The 21,097-nt window shown below is 41.3% G+C and overlaps 1 protein-coding gene across 1 annotated transcript in view; it reads right to left on the reverse strand.

Moving 5' to 3' along the window:
• The window catches only part of ddx10 (DEAD-box helicase 10), a 168,622-nt gene extending 166,271 nt beyond the window's left edge, over nucleotides 1–2,351 (reverse strand). The window contains 1 exon segment of the mRNA NM_001102681.1: nucleotides 2,126–2,351. Coding sequence (NP_001096151.1) covers nucleotides 2,126–2,323 — 198 coding nt within the window. The 5' untranslated portion in view covers nucleotides 2,324–2,351.
• Nucleotides 2,352–21,097: the final 18,746 nt, after the last annotated feature.

Consider the following 21,097-nt stretch of genomic DNA (forward strand, 5'->3'; position numbering starts at 1 on the left):
ATACAGAAACAAGTGGCTACAACAAATTATATATTCAGAATCTACACAGTCTGTCTCATATAGTAACATAATGATGAACAACCTCCTGTCATCCACATCCTCATCAATACCCAACACTTCAGCTGCCAGTGGAACGATAAATCAAAATAGACAGTGACATCTAACAGAAGTGTGTGTTGGGATTATTATTTAGCAGTCTTTATACTAGAGGGGGGGGGGGGCTGTTCTCACTAATTTGGGGTTGCTTGGCAATTTCTACATAAACAGATCATGCCCAAACTTGGAACCTGATTCAGTTAAAAAAAAAAAAAAGCTTAAAATAAAGGACAAGGAAAAAGTGATATACAGGCCCCCCTTCCCAAACTACATTGCCCACACTCCCTTATACAGTCCTGCTGTTCTGTACCTGGTAATAAAAGATAGAGTAGCACAGACATGTTGGTAGTGACTATGTCTGCCTGCAGGACTTCATGCAGTAAGCAGGATAAGGTGCAGTTGAAGTCAGGACTAGATTGGCTGTAAATATGTATGCTCCTGGTCCACCACAACAACAAAGGAATTAAGAGCAGGAAGTCAAGCAGCCAGACATGGTGGCTGTCATCCCTCCTCCACTATTCTAACTTTTATTACCAGACATGGGGGGAAAGGGTTGAATCATGGAGTGTGTTTGGTGTGGTACAGTACAGGGGCCTCTGTAGTTCACTTTCCTGGTCCTTTAAAAGGCACCTATCACCCCTATATTGTTTCCCCCCACCAGAGGGAGATAGGGGAAACAATAGTTGCCACTGCCAGTGCTGGGCTACGTGCACCAATGCGGGCAGCCATGTTGGGGCACACACATGTATATAATGAGCGAGTGACGCAACTTGCTCATTATATGCACGTGTGTGACATAGGAGAGTGATTTACATTCACAGCTCCTACGTCAGGTGCATGCTTGTAGTAAGTGAGCAGGGAGATGCATGCCTACCAACAGGGCATCACGCTCAGAGCTCCCTCCCAGTGTGGGTTTCCCAGTGCTGGCATACGGACTTTATTAGTCCACAGCTGTGGTAGGGGAAACAATATAGGGGTGATTGTTGCCCTTTAAATATATGGATTTCCAGTTATTTATATACAGCCCAACACATTTCCACAGCACTTTACAGAGATTATTCATCATTCACATCAGTCCCTGCCACAGGGGAGCTTACAATCTAAGATCCCGATCACATTGTAGAAAACTATAGTCAATTTAGTGAAAAGTCAGTTAACCTGCCAGTATGTTTTTTGAGTGTGGGAAGAAACTGGAGAACCCAGAGGAAACATACAAACTCCTTGCAGATAGGGCCCTGGCTGGGACTGAACTTAGATATAGATTGTAAGCTCTACGGGGCAGGGACCTCCTTTCTCTTGTGTCCTCGACTCTTAACTTATTGCAGCTGTATTTATCTTGTATTTATTGTTTTACTTTGTATTTATCTATTATTATCTTATTAACACCCTATTTGTATTAATGTATTCTACTGTACAGCGCTGCGTACATAAGTAGCGCTTCATAAATAAAGATATACATACATACTTAGGAGCTCAGCACTGCAAGGCAGGAATGCTACTCACCCCCTGCTGCCCTGGGATCTAAATATTTGCCATTTTAACCTGCCATGTTACAACTATAGTTTACATCATATAGAATAATAGTGTATTGAACTTAATATGTGCTGTCAATCAAATTGAATTTTGTAGCTATTCTAGCTATTATCAAGGCCATCTTAGTAAAACATGGTGTCGGGCAAATGTGATATTTGGGGCTGCCACAAATGTGGTGCTTGTAGTACACCCCTGATAATTTAATGTCACTCAGACATGCCAGTAACATCTCTAAAGAGAATAGATAATGAGATCTACATTAACCCCAGACACTGCAAAAACTGAATTACCACTTCATTAACCCCAGACATGCCAAGGACATCATTACAGAAAATAGCTAAGCACTGAATCAACCCCATAAACCTCATCATCTGAGCTCTGTATATATTGACATCCACCTTGGAGTATTCTAGCCAAGCCTTTCTACCTTACAGTTACTATGAGCTGAACATATAGATATGGGGAGATTGGCAGAGTGTGTGAGAGCAGAACGTACCTCCGAGTAGCGCTGTTCCAGGCGAGTAATGGTCTCCTTTTCCACCTGCCACTCGGGTTTCTTATTCTGCTTCCTGTGGCTCTTGCACTTTTCCTTCTTCTTACTGTATTTCTTCTTCCACTTCTCGAAGTTTTTCACCGGATCATTCCTGCTGTTGATCAGCGGCTTCTTGGTCTCTTTCTGGCTCGGCTCCCCCATGATCAGTCCGCAGCGCTGCAAGATCTGCCTCTGCCTTCCCGGAACCCACGTTGACTGCACATGTGCGCGGCGCACAGCAATGACGTCACCAAGCAACTTTATTCCTATAGTAAACAATAACACGTGGGACTGGGGGGGCGTGGTTACTGCGGAACTGAAAGCGTTCAGCGAAGAAGTCGCTTCTGATTGGGCTGAGGTATCTTCATCACTGTGAGAACTTAAGAGGCTGCAATTTTATTGCAATTGTTACTTTTTTTTTTCTATGTTTTTTTTTGTTTTTTATTTTAACAGTTACAGAGCAATAAATGAAAATAACAGAACAGAGTGTGCTACATATAATGAAATGAGTGTAAGTCACGTACGTATAATGATAATGAAGTAAGTCACGGCAAAAATAACATGTACATGTAAATGATGTAATACACAGTCTACGGTTCTATCCCCTTATTCCATCCCCCACCTTAGCTGGTAGGAAAATAATAGACTGTGCCAAAAAAAATCTTAGGAGGGACCAAGCAACTGCAGCACTAACCCCCTGCCTAGGGCACACACAGTGGGGGGTGATAGACATCTTTTTTTATGTCATAACTTTTACCACCTTTGGTGCTTTTCTTTGGACTTTCTCTATTTCATAATATCCATTTTCAGGATTGAATACCAGAGGTCAGTAAAGGGGAAGAATAACCCCCTCCTCCTGCAAATCTATACCCCTTTTTTAATACATCTCAAAACCTTGGTCAGGGCTGGAACTAGGGGCAGGCAGAAGGGCCCCTGCCTAAGGCGCAAGGAACCTCTTCTGCCTACCAGTACTTAGCATTCTCTGCCCCCCGCCACCAAACACGGTACACTCCCCCCACCCACAACGTTATCGCACACACATGTGAGGGGGTAGCGAGAAGCCAACCGGGTTGTCGAGGGTGCCCAGTTGGCTTGGCCCACCCCTGATCTTGTTTGCCCTTGCAGCTGCTGCCTGGCACTGCTTGCTACAGCCAAGTTTATTATCTACAAGGACTCCAAGCTCCTTCTCCATTATGGATTTGCCTAGTGCAGTCCCATTAAGGGTATACGGGGCTTACATATTGTTACATCCCTGGTGCATGACCTTACATTTATCCACATTAAAGGAACAGTAACACCAAAAAATTCAAGTGTATAAAAGAAATTCCAATATAATGTACTGCTGCCCTGCACTGGTACAACTGGGGTGTTTGCCTCAGAAACACTACTATAGTTTATATAAAGAATGCAGCTGTGTAGCCATGGGGGCAGCCATTCAAAGGAGAAAAGGCACAGGCACTTAGCAGATAACAGATAAAACACTATTGTATTCTACAGAACTTATCTGTTATCTGCTATGTAAAGGTGGCCATACACGGGCCGACTATAGCTGCCGATATCGGTCCCTTGGCCGACCGAGATCTGGCCTGAAATTGGCCAGATCTCGATCGGCCAGGTTAGAAAATCTGGTCGGATCGGGGACCGCATCAGCTCGTTGATGCGGTCCCCGATCCGACTGCCCCATTGCCGCCCACATAATCCGATCGTTTGGCCCCAGGGCCAAACGATCGGATTATTATTTTTTTAACCTAAATGCTCCCGATATCGCCCGTCCGTAGGTGGGGATATCGGGGGAAGATCCGCTCGCTTGGCGACATCGCCAAGCGAGCGGATCTGCTCGTGTATGGCCACCTTAACCTGTGCCTTTTCTCCTTTTTTCCAGCTTGAATGGCTGCCCCCGGGGCTACACAGCAGCTTATTTATATAAACTATAGTAGTGTTACTGTAGCAAACACACAACTTTTACCAGTGCAGGGCAACAGTACATTATATTTCATTTACTTTAAAACTCTTTAATTTTTTGGTGTTACTGTTCCTTTAAATCTCATCTGCCACTTAGCCGCCCAGATTGCCAGTTTGTCAAGATCCTGCTGTGAGGATGCCACATCCTAGTTGGAATTTAATGGGCTGCAGAGGTTTGTGTGATCTGCACAAACTGATACATTACAATACCTTCCCCAAAGTCATTAAAGGAGAAGGAAAGGTTAAGTCACTTGGGGGTGCCAAAATGTTAGGCACCCCCAAGTGACTTAAATCGCTTACCTTGTACCCCGGGCTGGTGCCCCTGTTCAGAGAGAACAGCACCAGCCCGGGGTAGCTGCGAGCACTTCCTCTTCCGTAATCGCTTGCGCGCGCATGCGCAGTAGAGTGAAAAGGCCGAACTTAAACATAGAAGTCGGCTTTTCACTATACTGCGCATGTGCCGGCCCATGGATTTTGCCGGCAGCGTGAAGACGGAAGGAGGAAGGCTCGCTGCAGGTACCCCGGGCTGGTGCTGTTTTCTCCTTACAGGGGCACCAGCCCGGGGTACGAGGTAAGTGATTAAAGTCACTTGGGGGTACCTAACATTTTGGCACCCCCAAGTGACTTTGCCTTTCCTTCTCCTTTAATGAACAAGTTAAATAAAAGTGGACCCAATACAGAACTGCACAAGAATCATTAACATCCACCCTGTGTACCCGATCCTATAACCAGATTTGTAATGTTTCGTTAAAATCCAGAACAGACTTTGGGCCAGAGTTGTTTATTTAAAGGGGAACCTCAGCTTCCAAACCAACATTTCTTAAAGAGCCCCACACCACACAGAAACCCCTGATATGCTTATCACTGTAATCTGTTCCTTCAAAAAGTATGAATAAATACAATTTTTTATGTTGAAATCCAGCTGCAAAACAGTTCTTCTCTTTCTGCATCATTTGAAATCCTGGCAGGGGAGGAGGGACTAAAACACTGATGTTACAAATTGTAGAAACTTATCCACAGCTTACAGACAGAATGCAGGAACTACATAACCCACAATGCATTGCACTGTTCCTTTCCTTATTGATATCACATGTGCAGGGAATTGTGGGATTGGGAGAATGCAGGCTGAAGGCAGGCTGAGGACAGGGCGATTAATGTTATATTTTATTTGAGTCACAAAGTAGCCAGCCAGATCAGCAGGGGAACAGGGGGGCGGGGCTTAGGGAACTGTTCCTAATCATATTATTACATTAAAAGTCAGGAAAAGGCTGCATATTTTTTTAATTGATGTATATTGCAAAGTTGCTTGAAACTATGTTTACGTATCAAAAAGCTTAAGTTGTGTTTGGGTGGAGTTCCCCTTTAATACATTTAAATTTATTAAATAAATTCAAAATCTTATTTTTTCTGTGATTCAGAAAAATTGTAGGAAAAAATCTTGCAATCTCAAATTTTTTCAAATTTTAAGCTTACATTTTTTTTAGATTTAGCATTCAAATATACAGGTATAGGATTTATTATGTGGACTATTTGGGACCTGGGGTTTGATGATAAGGGATCTTTCTGTAATTTAAATCACCATACCATAAGGCTACAAAACATTTAAACATTAAACAAATAGGACTGTTTTACCTCCAATATGGAATCGTGCAGTTTAGTTACCACCACGTGCAAGCTACTGTTATTATTACTGAGAAAAGGGAAATCATTAGAATTATTTGCTTAAATGGACTGTGGGAGACGACCTTCCTGTAATGCAGAGCTTTCTGGATAACAGTTTTCCAGATATGGGATCCCATAATTGTATCTCAAACATTTGACTTCTAAAACCTGATGAGGTTCTATCGAAGCCAATGGGAGATGTACAGGTATGGGATCCATTATCCAGAAAGCTCCAAATTACGGAAAGCCTTTCTCCCATAGACTCCATTTTAATCAAATAATTTTTAAAACTTCTTATCTGTAATATTAAAACAGTACCTGTATTTAATCCCAACTAAGATATAATTACCCCTTATTGGGGGCAGAACAGCCCTATTGGGTTTATTTCATGGTTAAATGATTCCCTTCTCTCTGTAATAATAAAACAGTACCTGTACTTGATCCCAATTAAGATATAATTACCCCTTATTGGGGCAGAACAGCCCTATTGGGTTTATTTCATGGTTAAATGATTCCCTTCTCTCTGTAATAATAAAACAGTACCTGTACTTGATCCCAACTAAGATATAATTACCCCTTATTGGGGCAGAATAGCCCTATTGGGTTTATTTCATGGTTAAATGATTCCCTTCTCTCTGTAATAATAAAACAGTACTTGTACTTGATCCCAACTAAGATATAATTACCCCTTATTGGGGGCAGAACAGTCCTATTGGGTTTATTTAATGGTTAAATGATTCCCTTTTCTCTGTAATAATAAAACAGTACCTGTACTTGATCCCAACTAAGATATAATTAATCCTTATTGGAGGCAGAACAGCCCTGTTGGGTTTATTTAATGGTTAAATGATTCCCTTTTCTCTGTAATAATAAAACAGTACCTGTACTTGATCCCAACTAAGATATAATTACCCCTTATTGGGGGCAGAACAGCCCTATTGGGTTTATTTCAAGGTTAAATGATTCCCTTTTCTCTGTAATAATAAAACAGTACCTGTACTTGATCCCAACTAAGATATAATTACCCCTTATTGGGGGCAGAACAGCCCTATTGGGTTTATTTCAAGGTTAAATGATTCCCTTTTCTCTGTAATAATAAAACAGTACCTGTACTTGATCCCAACTAAGATATAATTACCCCTTATTGGGGGCAGAACAGCCCTATTGGGTTTATTTAATGGTTAAATGATTCCCTTTTCTCTGTAATAATAAAATAGTACCTGTACTTGATCCCAACTAAGATATAATTACCCCTTATTGGGGGCAGAACAGCCCTATTGGGTTTATTTAATGGTTAAATGATTCCCTTTTCTCTGTAATAATAAAACAGTACCTGTACTTGATCCCAACTAAGATATAATTACCCCTTATTGGGGGTAGAACAGCCCTATTGGGTTTATTTAATGGTTAAATGATTCCCTTTTCTCTGTAATAATAACAGTTGGGATCAAGTACAGGTACTGTTTTATTATTACAGGGAACAAGGAAATCAATTTTAAAAATCTGAATTATTTGATTAAAATGGAGTCTATGGGAGACAGGCTTTCCGTAATTCAGAGCTTTCTGGATATCAGGTTTCCGGATAAGGGACCCCTTACCTGTACTAGATATTACAAATAGACTATATGAAATACTGTTTTTTCAATATAACACAGATTTTACAATCAATAGATGACTGGCCAGTCTACTACTTCATACACATAAAAATATAAAATATAATTCATAAGATCACTCAGAATTCAAAAATATCTACTAAAATTGATTTCGGAATCCCTCGGCAAGAAATGGAACCTTCAGACAACCCCTGAATTAGTAGATAGTTTTTATAAAAATTCAATAAATGGCAAATATTTTATTTTAATATTTAGAAAATAATGATAAAACAATTAAAATAATGATAAAATGACCCGGCTGAACCAATTGGTCCAATGATTGTATCACATTAAGGCAGAACAGACCCAATGGTGAAAATGTATCCACACAACCTAATGTGGTCCTTAAATGATGGAGCCTCCCAGAGCCCCAGCAGCCCTGTAGACTTCCTGGTGGTCCCCATGGGGAGTGGTTTCCAAGGCAGTCACACCCCTTGCACTCCTGATTGTTACCCCACTGGCCTGAGTATGTCAGCCTGCCAGCCTGCATTGTGGACTTTTAGCCACTAGGGGGAAGCAAGATATAATTCCTTATTCTAATTTATATACTCTCTGAGGCAAATTAGAGAGGCTTCAGATGTTTTTTGTCTTCCTCTGGGTTATATATAGGCATTATGGTTGAGCTTGATGCACATATCTCTTTTTCAACTTAACTTACTATGTTACTATGTATGTACCTGTATGTATAAATGGAAAGTATATAAGTAGTCAGATGGATAGAAGTAGAATCATGCAGTAGTCTTTTTGTGAAATACTACAATAGTGCCATTCCAGCACTGGAATTTAGCAGCTTGTAGGTGACTAGCAAATTTGCACATTTCTTGCTCCATGGAATAACCTAAATGAGAGGGGGGGGTGAATTTAAAAGGTTAGTTTTATTTGCTGTCATTAGATGCAAACAAGGTGCTTTAATGTTATCTTAATTAAGTAAAGGTTCCTGGGTAGGTAAGTTCTCTAGGCAGCAGGGGCATTAGATATATCAACAAGCCAGCAGTGCAGCAGACTCCTAGCAACTGCCAAGGAATAAGTGTCTGGGACATTCTTCTAACCAGAGACTTTCTGATTGCAAAGCCTGCCTGCCTGCAGCTAAGGGAACTATCCCCACAGACACTCACTATATATTATACTCTTGCTAGAACTTTGCCCCCTCCCACTCTATTGTGCAAGAACCTTAGTAGAAATTATCCCTTTCTTACTTTCTTACAGCAGACCAGTAATTTATACTTGCTAATTGGGTGCAGCAGATTACTTGACCTGGGCAAAATTTGCACCTTTTATTACATTACACCCCAAGGGCACTTCTACAATCCTCAGTAGAGCCTGCTGATTAATGAACCATCTCTATCTTGTGCTCCCAGAGTTACTACACATAAAGGGGTTATGGAATAAAATACACTTAGGGGCATATTTATTAACAGTGGAGACAAACATCACAGCGATGTTGCCCATAGAAACCAGTCAGCAATTAGATTTAAACGGTCACTACAAGTTAGAAAACAAAAGCAAAAAATTATTGGTTCATCTGGGCCTTCTCTTCCACATGCTGCCACCACCACCACCACCACAAGTTCAAGGATGTAAACATGGCTGATATGGATAATGGATTTACAATTTATACTATATTAAAAAGAGGGATCCTCAATGGCCAGTCAAAATGAGCCAAAGCAAATTGGACACAGCTCCCAGATTTAAAGGAACAGTAACACCAAAAAATGAAACTGTATAAAAGTAACTAAAATGTAATGTGCTGCTGCCCTGCACTGGTAAAAGTTGTGTGTTTACTTCAGAAAGTCTACTATAATTTATATAAATAAGCTGCTATGTAGCCATGGAGGCAGCCATTCAAAGGAGAAAAGGCACAGGTACATAGCAGATAACAGATAAACACTATTGTATTCTACAGAACTTATCTGTTATCTGCTATGTAACCTGTGCCTGTTCTCCTTTTTCCCAGCTTGAATGGCTGCCCCCGTGGCTACACAGCAGCTTATTATATAAATTATAGTAGTGTTACTGTAGCAAACACACCAGTTTTACCAGTGCAGGGCAACAGTGCATTATATTTTTATTACTTTAAAGCTATTTCATTTTTTGGAGTTAGTGTTCCTTTAAAGGGCAAGCCAAACAGCAAAGTCCAAAAGTATTCCAAACATCGCACAAAAGTTTAAAAAAAACAAAAATTAAATTTTATTCAAAAATCATTATTAAAAGCATACAAACCCCTCAAAATGCCGCCTTACGCATTTCGTACCCTACCAGTTCTTAGTCATAGGCAGTTAGAACCCAATTGTACCGGTAGGGTTCGAAGCGTGTAAGGCTGTATTTTGAGGGGTTTGTATGCTTTTAATAATGATTTTTGAATAAAATGTGATTTTTATTTTTTTGCAATTTTGTGTTATGTTTGGGATACTTTTGGACTTTGCTGATATGGATAATGGATTCCTTGGCCATATGTTATTAGGGTGTAACCAGAATTAATCTAATTTTATTTATATTTCCTCACTAAGTGAAGGTGGCAGCTCTCAACTTTCAACACAATGTTATAGGGAAATTTTTGGCGAAGACCAGAAGTGATTTCATATGCAAGTGAGTGCCCCAGAAAGTAATGTCACAAACATGTGCAAATGCCCCGCTAAAGCTGAAAATCTGCTACCTGTACGTAGATGTCGCTGAATGCTTACTGTGAATGTGCGGCCAGAATTTTCACAGAACCTCTGCAGATTATAAAAAAAATGTGAGAATGCCATGGGGTGATGGAAGACTGGGGAGAGGTAACTCCTGTAATTATAGGGGGGGTTGACTGCTCTGGTTATTTATTATAATTCTTGTCCTCCCTGTGTGTAAAAATTGTACAGCACTGTGTATCCTAGTAGCGCTATATATTAATAAAGTTTTAACAATTTATTGTAACAACTGACTGGTGTCCTGTATTAAAATCCCTATTTCATTCATACTGAATTCTTTGGCCAAACATTATCAGGGAGTCACCTGAAAACCTTTGATAATGTGATAATAAAGCGCATATACGCACTTGTGCATTTCTATGCTATCAGAGTAGCTATGTAAGTTAATCATTCACAATTTCATCTCTTTCCTTGAACATTCATAAAGCCTTTGCTACTTGCAGGGTTGGAACTCCAGGGGGTGTCTGAGCCCATGCACCCTTGGGACCCACTAGACAATTTTGCCGATGTGAATTGGGCGTGAAAATTTGGTGCTTATAGATACGTTATTGCCCACTTGGTCGAATGTTTCTTCGTATACATTACAGAAGAAGGTATCACCGATGTAATTAGACCTATTTACAGAGCAGTTAATACGCCTGATATAAAATAACTCTGGCAAAGGAAAACAGGAATGTAGTAATCAGCTTATGTGTAGATAATTCTCATCTGATCCTCTCAATATCCCCAACTGAGACCTAACTGATCTTGGGTTTCCAAACTGAACGGTATCTATAAACACACTCTGGGATTACTCCATACCTCCCAACATTTGAAAAATGAAAAGAGGGACAAAAAGATTTGGTGCGCGCAGCGCGGCAATTTTTTTGGCCACACCCACTTTTGTGGCCATGCCCCAATTACCACACCCCATCCATTTTTTTTTCCAAAAATTCTCCTTTTATAAAGTAGAAATGGCGGAATCAGACGCAAATGTGCTATACCCTCATACTGTACTACCTAAGGAAAACAATATAGCAACTCCTACATATAAAATACAAATATAGAGAGAAGGTAGTCAGTTATAAGTGAGTTATAACTATGTACCAGTTTGCCCCCCATACACAGTACCCCCATACACAGTAGCCCCAATAGCCTAAAAGACAGTACTACCCATACACAGTGCCCCCATACACAATGCCCCCCATAGAAAGTGCCCCCATACACAGTGCCCCCAATTGAGACAGTGCCCCCCATACACAGTGCCCCCAATTGAGACAGTCTCCCCCCATACACAGTGCCCCCAATTGAGACAGTCCCCCCCAAAAACAGTGTCCCCAATTGAGACAGTACCCCCATTCACAGTGCCCCCAATTGAGACAGTCCCCCCATTCACAGTGCCCCCAATTGAGACAGTACCCCCCATACACAGTGCCCCCAATTGGGACAGCCCCCCCCTACACAGTGCCCCCAATTGAGACAGTCCCCCCCATACACAGTGCCCCCAATAGAGACAGTCCCCCCCATACACAGTGCCCCCAATAGAGACAGTCCCCCCCATACACAGTGCCCCCAATAGAGACAGTCCCCCCCCCATACCCAGTGCCCCCAATAGGTATGGGGCAGTCCCGCCCCATACACAGCGCTCCCTTCTTCTTCTTCATCCCCAGTGGCTCCTCAGTGTATGCGGCTCCTTCTCCGGCATTCCCTGGCCCTTTTATAAGGTTGCGCCCGTGCGTAATGACGTCACACGTACACACAGGCGCAACCTTATAAAAGGGCCAGGGACCGCTGGAGAAGGAGCCGCATACACTGAGGAGCCGATGGGGAAGAAGGAGCGCCAATGCATCGCGCTGTCCCAGATAAGTCAATGAATGTTCCGCATTTCCGTAATTTATTACGGAAATGCGGGACATTCATGGAACTATCCGGGACAGCGGGATGCGCTCTAAAAACCGGGACTGTCCCGCGGAAAGCGGGACAGTTGGGAGGTATGTTACTCTAATTGGAATTCCAAGCTTTCCTGGTGCCTAAGGAATGTTTATAACTGAACCCTGTAATTCTTTATTAGGAATTACACCATGGTTTCACTTCAACGTTGTTGGAATAAAGTAGGGCTCCATAAGGTTAAAATCCCCTATGGCTTTAAATCCCAACACTAGGTAGAAGCCATGTACTTAGTTTAATGTATATATATATATATCTGTATTATTGGCCCATAGGTTTGGGACCACTTCCTGCCACTTTATAATATTATGTTTGGAAAGGGGTGGAACATCCTCTTTGACCTTCATCTGCTTACCAAGGTGGATACCTCTGGGGACCATGGGATCAACAAGGCCCAGTAAAGAGGTCTGCCCTAGAGGAACAACCCTTCTAGAGAAGTAATTCTCCACTGCTTGTTGGAAGAAAATCTCCTGTTTTTTCTTGATTTCAACTATGGTTGATGTATATCATCTCAATGGCAAAAATCCAAAAGATCAATGAAATCTGTAATCTTTTACATTTTGTTAATAAAACCCATAATGGTGGAATGAGTAAAACAGCCTATAAGATGGACTTAAGGGCTCTGGTACACGGGGAGATTAGTCGCCCGCGGCAAAACTCCCTGCTCGCGGGCGACTAATCTCCCCAAGTTGCCTTCCCTCTGCCATCCCACCGGCGAACATGTAAGTCGCCGGCGGGATGGCAGACGCGGCAGCGCGATTTCGCGCAAATCACCGAAAAAGACTCGCGAGGCTTTTTCGGCGATTTCCCGAAATCGCCCCGCCGCGTCTGCCATCCCGCCGGCGACTTACATGTTCGCCGGTGGGATGGCAGAGGGAAGGCAACTCGGGGAGATTAGTCGCCCGCGAGCAGGGAGTTTTGCCGCGGGCGACTAATCTCCTCGTGTACCAGAGCCCTTAACTTGCACTACACCAAAATTGTATCCACTACTCAAAACAAATTGCATTATTTGATTTTGAGAGCAGCAGTTTAGATAAATGGGATTCATGGGGACTCCCTTATGGCAGCCACCCTAGAAACGTAAGTATGCTGAGTTGCTATGGGGCACATTTACTAACATTCATGTTTTTTTTGCACTAAAAACTTGATATTTTTTTAATTATCATGCAATAAAACAGCAAAAACCATAAATGTAAAAATACTCCATCTAAAAGCTGTCAAGGTCATGTTGACATCAATTGGACATATCCAAGGCAATATTTTTGCAGTTTTTCGTGTTTTTTGGCAAGTTAATCATGCTATTTAAAGGACACCTATCACCACAGCTTCCCTCACCAGAGGTACAGGTTTATAGAGTCCACATAGAGTTTTGTTAGCCGTGGTAGAAAATACCTCTAAAGTTACACAAATTGAAATTTTGATAAATGGGCCCCCATGAGTTATAGTGGGTTTTTTTTCTATTAGTAAAATTACTCTAAACAGCCTCCAGAATTACTTACCTTTGTCCCAGAATTCTGTCTGACCTGGTTCCTCAGTTAGAAGTTGAAGTTGAACCAGGTCAGACAGAATTCTGGGACAAAGGTAAGTAATTCTGGAGGCTGTTTAGAGTAATTTTACTAATAGAAAAAAAAAAGGTTCACTTATTCTTTAAAGGGGAACTCCACCCAACACACAACTTTAAACATAATAATAAACATAATATCAAGCACCTTTTACAATATATCAGTTACAAATATGCAGCCTTTTTTATTATTTTTAATGTAATAATATGGTTTGGAACAGTTACCTATTGTGTGTTATGTAGTTCCTGCATGCTGTCTGTAAGCTGTGGCGAAGTTGTTAGCGTTTGTAACATCAATGTTTTAGTCCCTCCTCCTCAGCCAGGATTTCAAATGATGCAGAAAGCGCTGCATTTCAGTATATAAAACTTATATTTATTCATACTTTTTGAAGGAACAGATTACAGTGATAGGTATAGTAGGGATTTCTGTGTTGTGTGGGGCTCCTAAACAAATTTTGGTTATGAATCCGGAGTTCCTCTTTAACACAAACCTGTCCAAAAATAAAAAGAACAAAAATAGGAAACAAATCCTAATAATATACAGGTCTAACATTAGGTGTAAAACCACAACAGCATACCCTTCATAATTCTACGCAGTCGGAGGGTAACGGAGCTTTGGTTACAAGAAGATGAAGCACATCTCACAAAGCACAATAACATAAACTATACCCATGTGTCTGGCTATAGTCAATGTGACACTTTGGACACTGCCTGTGTTTACCTTGCAGTTATAAAACCATGCTGTTTAATCACAGGGTGGATATTAATAGCTGCAACTCTGAGAAAAGTCAATATAAAAAAATTAAACTTCCCACGTGTAAAACCCAGCACTCTAGACTTTTTAGCCCAGTTGACAAACAGCAATATATATTTTTTGCTCTGTCTGAAATTATCTGCAACCTCACTGAGCAGATATTTAAAGGTCCCCATACACGGGCAGATTGTAGCTGCCGATATCGGTCCCTTGGACCGATTCGGCAGCTTATCTGCCCTTGTAGGGGCAGAAACGAGGGGCCTGGCCGACCGATATCTGGCCTGAAATTGGCCAGATCTCGATCGGCCAGGTTAGAAAATTCAGTCGGATCGGGGACCGAATCGGCTAGTTGATGCGGTCCCCGAACCGACTGCCCCTTGCCGCCAGTATAATTCGATCGTTTGGCCCCAGGGCCAATAATTGCTTTCCTACAGAGCACTTTTTATAAACAGGCTTGGACTGGGCCAGCAGAACACCAGTAAAAAACCTTGTGGGCTCTGCCGACCCAGCAGGGGCGGGGCCCTAGGACAGTATGGGGGCCACAGAGGTGACATGTCCGGTGCCCCCCCAGTCAGATTCTGCCTGGTAAGTTGTGCACCACAAAAAAGTACATACATTTTTCCCCACAACATTAATTTTTTTTCAATGTGTAACGTTTTGCAGTCATCTAAAACTCCAGTTGCCTCCCATTTTTGTTTAAACCCCATATGTAATAAAATATGGCACTACAAGCTGTAGCCCATAGCAACCAATAAGATAGTTGCTTTTAAACAGTTGACCAGTAAATTCTACCTGTTGATTGGTTGCTATGGGTTACTGCTCCTGGGCAAACTTAGTGACGTTTATTACATATTCCCATAAAAGACACGCACCATTTGTGAATAGTTTACGAGAATTAGAAGATCAATTTTCCAAACATTATCAATGTATGTATAGGCATATCAAGTTTTAATACAAATATTGCAACATTTCTGTTGGTTCTAGAGAAAAGGGGAGATGAGAATCTCTTGTACCTATTGCATTAAAGGAATAGACACAACCATGCGTTTGCATCGGATTGGAAGTTGCACCTGGTATTTTTGTAGTTTGTCGGTGTTTGCTCACGTCAGTTCTGGTGTCGTGAATGATGTCTGCGCCCAATTCTTTAGGCAAAGGGTGCTAAGGGAACCCAGGGGCTACTGCCTGGTCAGGAGGTGACAGCAGCTCCAGGGTTTATATAGCGCCTCTGAGCACAACTACACAGAAGGGTGCAGACCGACTCCAGTCTGTGACATAATTATCTTCTTGGTTACTGTCCTGAAATTCCAGTTTTAATGGAAGTAAACACATTTCTGTTTCCTGTCAAGGTGACATGCTAGTAGATCCTACAGTGACTTGCCGAACTGTATACACAGGGGTCAGATAGAAAGTGATTTAAGGATTTAAGTCTAAAAGGAAACATAGATTAGAAGGACAAATTCTGTTTTGCAACTTCATTTACAGATGTCTTGCCATGTAAATACACCACACACCGCTGCAGCCGTTCTCATGACTAACTGCCTGCTATTAGTATAAGGCACAATTACTGCTGAAAACTCACTGACAAGCAATGTAATTAACTGCTAATTCCTGGTGACAGCAGAACTACAGCACTCCTCGCTTCAAACAACTTGCTATGCCAAACTGCTACAAGAATGTTTGGTATCTTTCACTTAAAACATGACTATAATTGTCAATAGCAATGGGGAATTTACTTGTATGAGCTGTAAATACATAACCTTTATTTAACGTCTTTGTCCTCCCATTTCCAACAAGCTACGGTATGTGGAACATTTCATGAGTGCCTACTTTTAGACATCAGCCAAATTATAACTTTCTAGTAAAAGGCAGCACTCTTTGATTATTACTATTAGCGTTGTTAATTATAATGTATGGGTCAGACTTAAAAAGATTCCGAAGCTACATAATAGCTGAGGTGGCTAAATGGACACCTCCATAAAGTTTAACTTTTTTAACATCTCTTGTACAGGGTCGGACTGGGCCAGTGGGGCACCAAGAAAAAAATCCAACCCAAACCCGATCCCCAACGGTACTCCCCCGCTGACCCTGCTCTTGCATGGCCTGTCACAGGGAGAGTAGTCGCCCAAGGTTAATCCCAATCTTGGCATTTAGTTGTATGTAGTACTAAAGGCTGAATGAGTAATACATCAATGTAATCCTTGATCTATAACAATGTTAGGACCTAAGAGGGGCTCTTCCCAAAAGTTAGACCATTAAGAGATACTTGAACTAAAAAACAATTTTTGCTCGACAGTAACAAATGATCCGGTCCCATGTGCCTTCTACCTTTAGCTGGAAGGCGCTGTGATGCACCAAATATTTTCTGAGTCTGCCTGGTGTCATTTCCGGTGTTCGATGTGCTAGTGATGTGCAACCTAATATTTTTTCTGAATTGTGCTGTGCCTATTGACATAGGGCACAATGGGAACCCTGGAGTTACCACCTGGTCAGTAGTGTGGGGGTCATTTATCAACACTGGGCAAATTTGCCCATGGGCAGTAACCCATGGCCACCAATTAAATTATTGCATATATTATTTTACCTTCAGTTGGTTGAAAAAAGCCAATCGCTGATTGGTTTCTATGGGTTACTGCCCACGGGCAAATTTGCCCAGTTTTGAAAAATGACTCCTATTTAATAGGCACAGCAGCATCTGATTCGGAATTGAAGGCAGAAGTGGCACCGAGCAGAACTATACAGACGTGCAAGGAGCACATTTTTGATGCAAGTATCTTTATCGAAAGTTGTTTTACAGGCCACTGACTGCAGGGAAAATTGCAAGTTTGAGCCCTTACATATGTCACCCGAGTACAGATTTTCCCAGTAAGGTGCAGATCTAAATTTTATCCTGAAGAAGAGCAGTGATTTTTTTGTTTCTTACAAGGGCAAGAGTATCCCTCTACCCATTTATAAAAAAATGAATTTAATTTTTCTTGGTCTCAAAAAGTGTGGTCCCATCCCTTTAATGCAGCAGGTGCACATGACTGTGTTTGCATTTGTTAATATATTTGTTAATATATGTCAAGCAATAAAAGAATCCTGAATAGTTATTTATTGACTAGATGTGTGCCTTACAGGAGCCCGTCTGCAATATAATATCTGTATGGGCGAGGCGCACCTACAGCGATAGGTGGGACACATTCCACTGCACAGCAGCTATGTTAAATATGCTCTTTCCCAATTCATTACAGGGAGAGAGAAAATAATAAAGGGAACCAGATTATTTGTTGTTTGCACTGAAAAACAATTATCGCCTAAGGTCTTTGGCAGAAGTCCCAACCTGTATTCTTAATAAGGTCCAAGAACCTGCCTGGAGCAGGTGAAACTGAAGTAACCTTTGCTTATACACGTATGGCACTTTTATTGTGCCTACCTGCTGGTATTCAGGCAAATCTAGTGCTATACTATGGGCAGAGACTGGGAGCTAGTCCTGTAGTGTAATTTTCTTGCATTCATGTCATCTTAATTCAGGGAAATAGGATAGAGCCACATATAATAAAATAAATCTTTATGATATCATTCCGCATGTAGCTATTAAATTAATCCTCGGTGATTTATGGTTAAACTCTACATAACACTTATTATTCTTCATTCTTATCCTGGTATGTAATACTGTATTCAGATTTTTGTGTGCCAGTGCATTTATGCAGTAATAGATGCTTCAGCAATGTTCTTAATTAAGTTAAAAACCCTAATGACAAGCCAGGGAACATATACATGCTAACACATAAAATATATAGTATAGCATATAGTATATGCTTTGGAGATGGTATTTCTGCCCATCTGTGTTAAAACAATTATATCCCACCACTTTGGATATATGCTGGATAAGGGTACTTCGGCGCACATAAGGTGGGCATCAGGTCTGCTTTAAGGTACCACGGACCCATGGCAAAGTTCTTATTGGTGGGCCCCCACAACTGCTCCAATACACTAATTATAAAACTACCCTCCAGCTGAAGAAATTGATTACAATAAAGCAGGAAATACAGAAAAAAGTCTGTGCTTACTGTAATAGACATAAGGTCCAGGTGTGCCAACCTGTACCAACAGTGGTGGGAAGAGATAAACTGTAATCACAAATACCAGATTTTTATTTTTGGTGCAGTTTCTATTTAAAAGACATAGACAGGTATGTTGAGCTCATTTAGCATTTTGGGGGGATGCTTCAGTCAAAAGTTATAGCAGATGAGAGTCTGAGGGTGAACCCCAAGTCTTGGCGGGCTCTTGGCAATTGCCCCTTTTCCCAAAATGGCACTGGTGGGCATGCACAGGTATTAAACCATTCTGGGTAAACACTCATACATCTAAACAGGCTTTGGAAATAGCACTACCCTGAGATCCAGAAGTGTTACTATTATCAGTGCTACCTGGTCTTGTCCCATAAGAAGTGCCAGGAGGCTTTTAGATAGGAGCTTAGGCAGCAAGGGTAGTCATCTCGTCACAAAACTTCACACATTGGCAGTGCACTCCAGGTCAGCATAAAAAGCCACAACAGCTGGTATTAAAATCGATCAACCTTTATTTGCACATCTAAAAAACACAGCTTGAGGTCTCCGTAGGACCTAGAGGGGGCGATATACAATCAAAACTGTTAAGGGCAGAAGTGAAGTGGATTTATAAACTGTGCACAAGGCAACCTCAAGGGCTGAATTTAACATTTGATATAAGCTGTTATTTTTAAAAGCAATTCATAGTTTGATTAATTTGCTGCAACAATTTGTTTATCTAAAGGATTGTAACTGTGATTATAATGTTAGACCTCAAGCTGTGTTTTTTAGATGTGCAAATAAAGGTTGATCGATTTTAATACCAGCTGTTGCGGCTTTTTATGCTGACCTGGAGTGCACTGCCAATGTGTGAAGTTTTGTGACGAGATTTGTCCCCTGGCTTTGGACTCGGGGCAGGAGCACCCGGGTCAACAGGACTGTTTGGTAAGCATAATGCTTTCTTATTTGGAAGTGAGTTATCCCTGGCCGTGAGTTTTTTCACCTGAGTGCAGGGTCCGGGGCAGGTTGCACCTGGATCAGAGGATTTGAGCGGTGTGGGGAATCTGTATTGCTTTTTCCAGACAGGCACCTGTATTTTTAAACTAATGTCTATGTTTAAGTTATCCCTTAAACTGTGTGCTGTGGATATATAATTTTTTAGCAAGGGTAGTCATCCCTAGGCACTGCAAATCAGTGCAGCCTCGATTGAGTAACGGATAAGGGAAATGGGAACCTCCTAGGAGCGGAGGTCGGAGGAGTCAGTCAGGAATGTATGGAGACATTGTATTTCTATTATTGTAATTTATTTTTGTTCATTTATTGCTTCTTTTTTTATAATCTTTCAAAAAAGAAAAATAACAAATATATTTTTTAAAAAACCCTACTGACAGGAGGTGCTGTAAATAAGTGTGCCGGGACATACCAAGTGCTGAAGGTGCTTGTGCTGCATGGGAATGTGTTACTGTAAGTTGTGACTCTTCATCCCCATGTATATAATGTCTCATATATCCACTGTGTTTGGGGGAACCTACCATTTATTAACAAAACACCAGCACCAGATAGGAAGTGTTCCCTCCTCAATTTCACACATTCACTCCTGAAGTACATTTCAGTATGTGATAGATACAATGCAGAGCTTTACTAATGTTTTCTTTGATAATCATTTAAAGGGACGTGTCTTTGCTTTCCCCGGTGCCGCCTGTGTCTTTTCTTTATTTGATAGGTAACGTGCGCCACAGAATTCACCTGATTCTTCAGTATCGCGGAGGTCCCCCTAGGCCTGGAGCTATGTATCAGGCAGAAGAGTGTCCAAGGCCTGCATTTTCATGCAAGTGCTATTATTGAAAGTGGTTTTATGTGCAACTGACTGCAGGGAAAATGACAGGGGCCACAACTTCACTTGTGCAGATAAATGAGACCCACTATCTTGTGCGTCGGAATACACTTTCACTGAACAAAATTGTACTGAAGTGGAAACCCCCCAAAATCAACAGATAATGACATTATGCACCAGGTACATTGCAATAAAACTGCAAACAAGCGATGCATGATTACAATTTAGGGGCCTTTTGAGCCGATAGCAAGGGGTGAGGATACATGGAAGTGTGCCATGCTTTCTCCATGTTTGTCTGGGGTATAATCTGATGTAGGACATAGCGTCCTGGAAAGGGAATTTAATGCTGAGCTCTCAGCACTGGCCGCTCAGTTTGCCAGTGGACAAAATAAGTGTTGGAGGAATCATTTGTTTCCTTCAATACATCTTCTTTATGTTCTTAATGACTTTGACCTTTGCTGCTAATAAATGTTGGCCAGTTTACATGGCAAAATATTCCAATTGCCACATTAATTAAACTAATTGTGCAACACATAGACCCAGCTTATTGGAATGAGACTATATACATCCTGTGACATTCTGGGGAAAATAAATCAGCCAGAAATAAGAATTCTGAATGAGGAACTACTAGACGGACACAAGGAAAGAAAATGGTAATAATGCGTTAAAAATACCCATCAGTGGGTGTCCGGCACTCATTTCCAAAGTGGGTCACTAGCGTGACTGGCATTAAAGGTCAGTTGTGTATCACTGCCAATCTCAGAACCAATTACAGCTAAATTAGTAATTTGTTCTGCTCTTATTGAAAGTTCAGTAATATTTAATGAAAGCTATTTTTGTTAAGTTAAAAGTCTGTTTTTTTTTTGTTCATTC

This window comes from Xenopus tropicalis, chromosome 2 (genome assembly GCF_000004195.4).
Source record: "Xenopus tropicalis strain Nigerian chromosome 2, UCB_Xtro_10.0, whole genome shotgun sequence".
NCBI lineage: Eukaryota > Metazoa > Chordata > Amphibia > Anura > Pipidae > Xenopus > Xenopus tropicalis.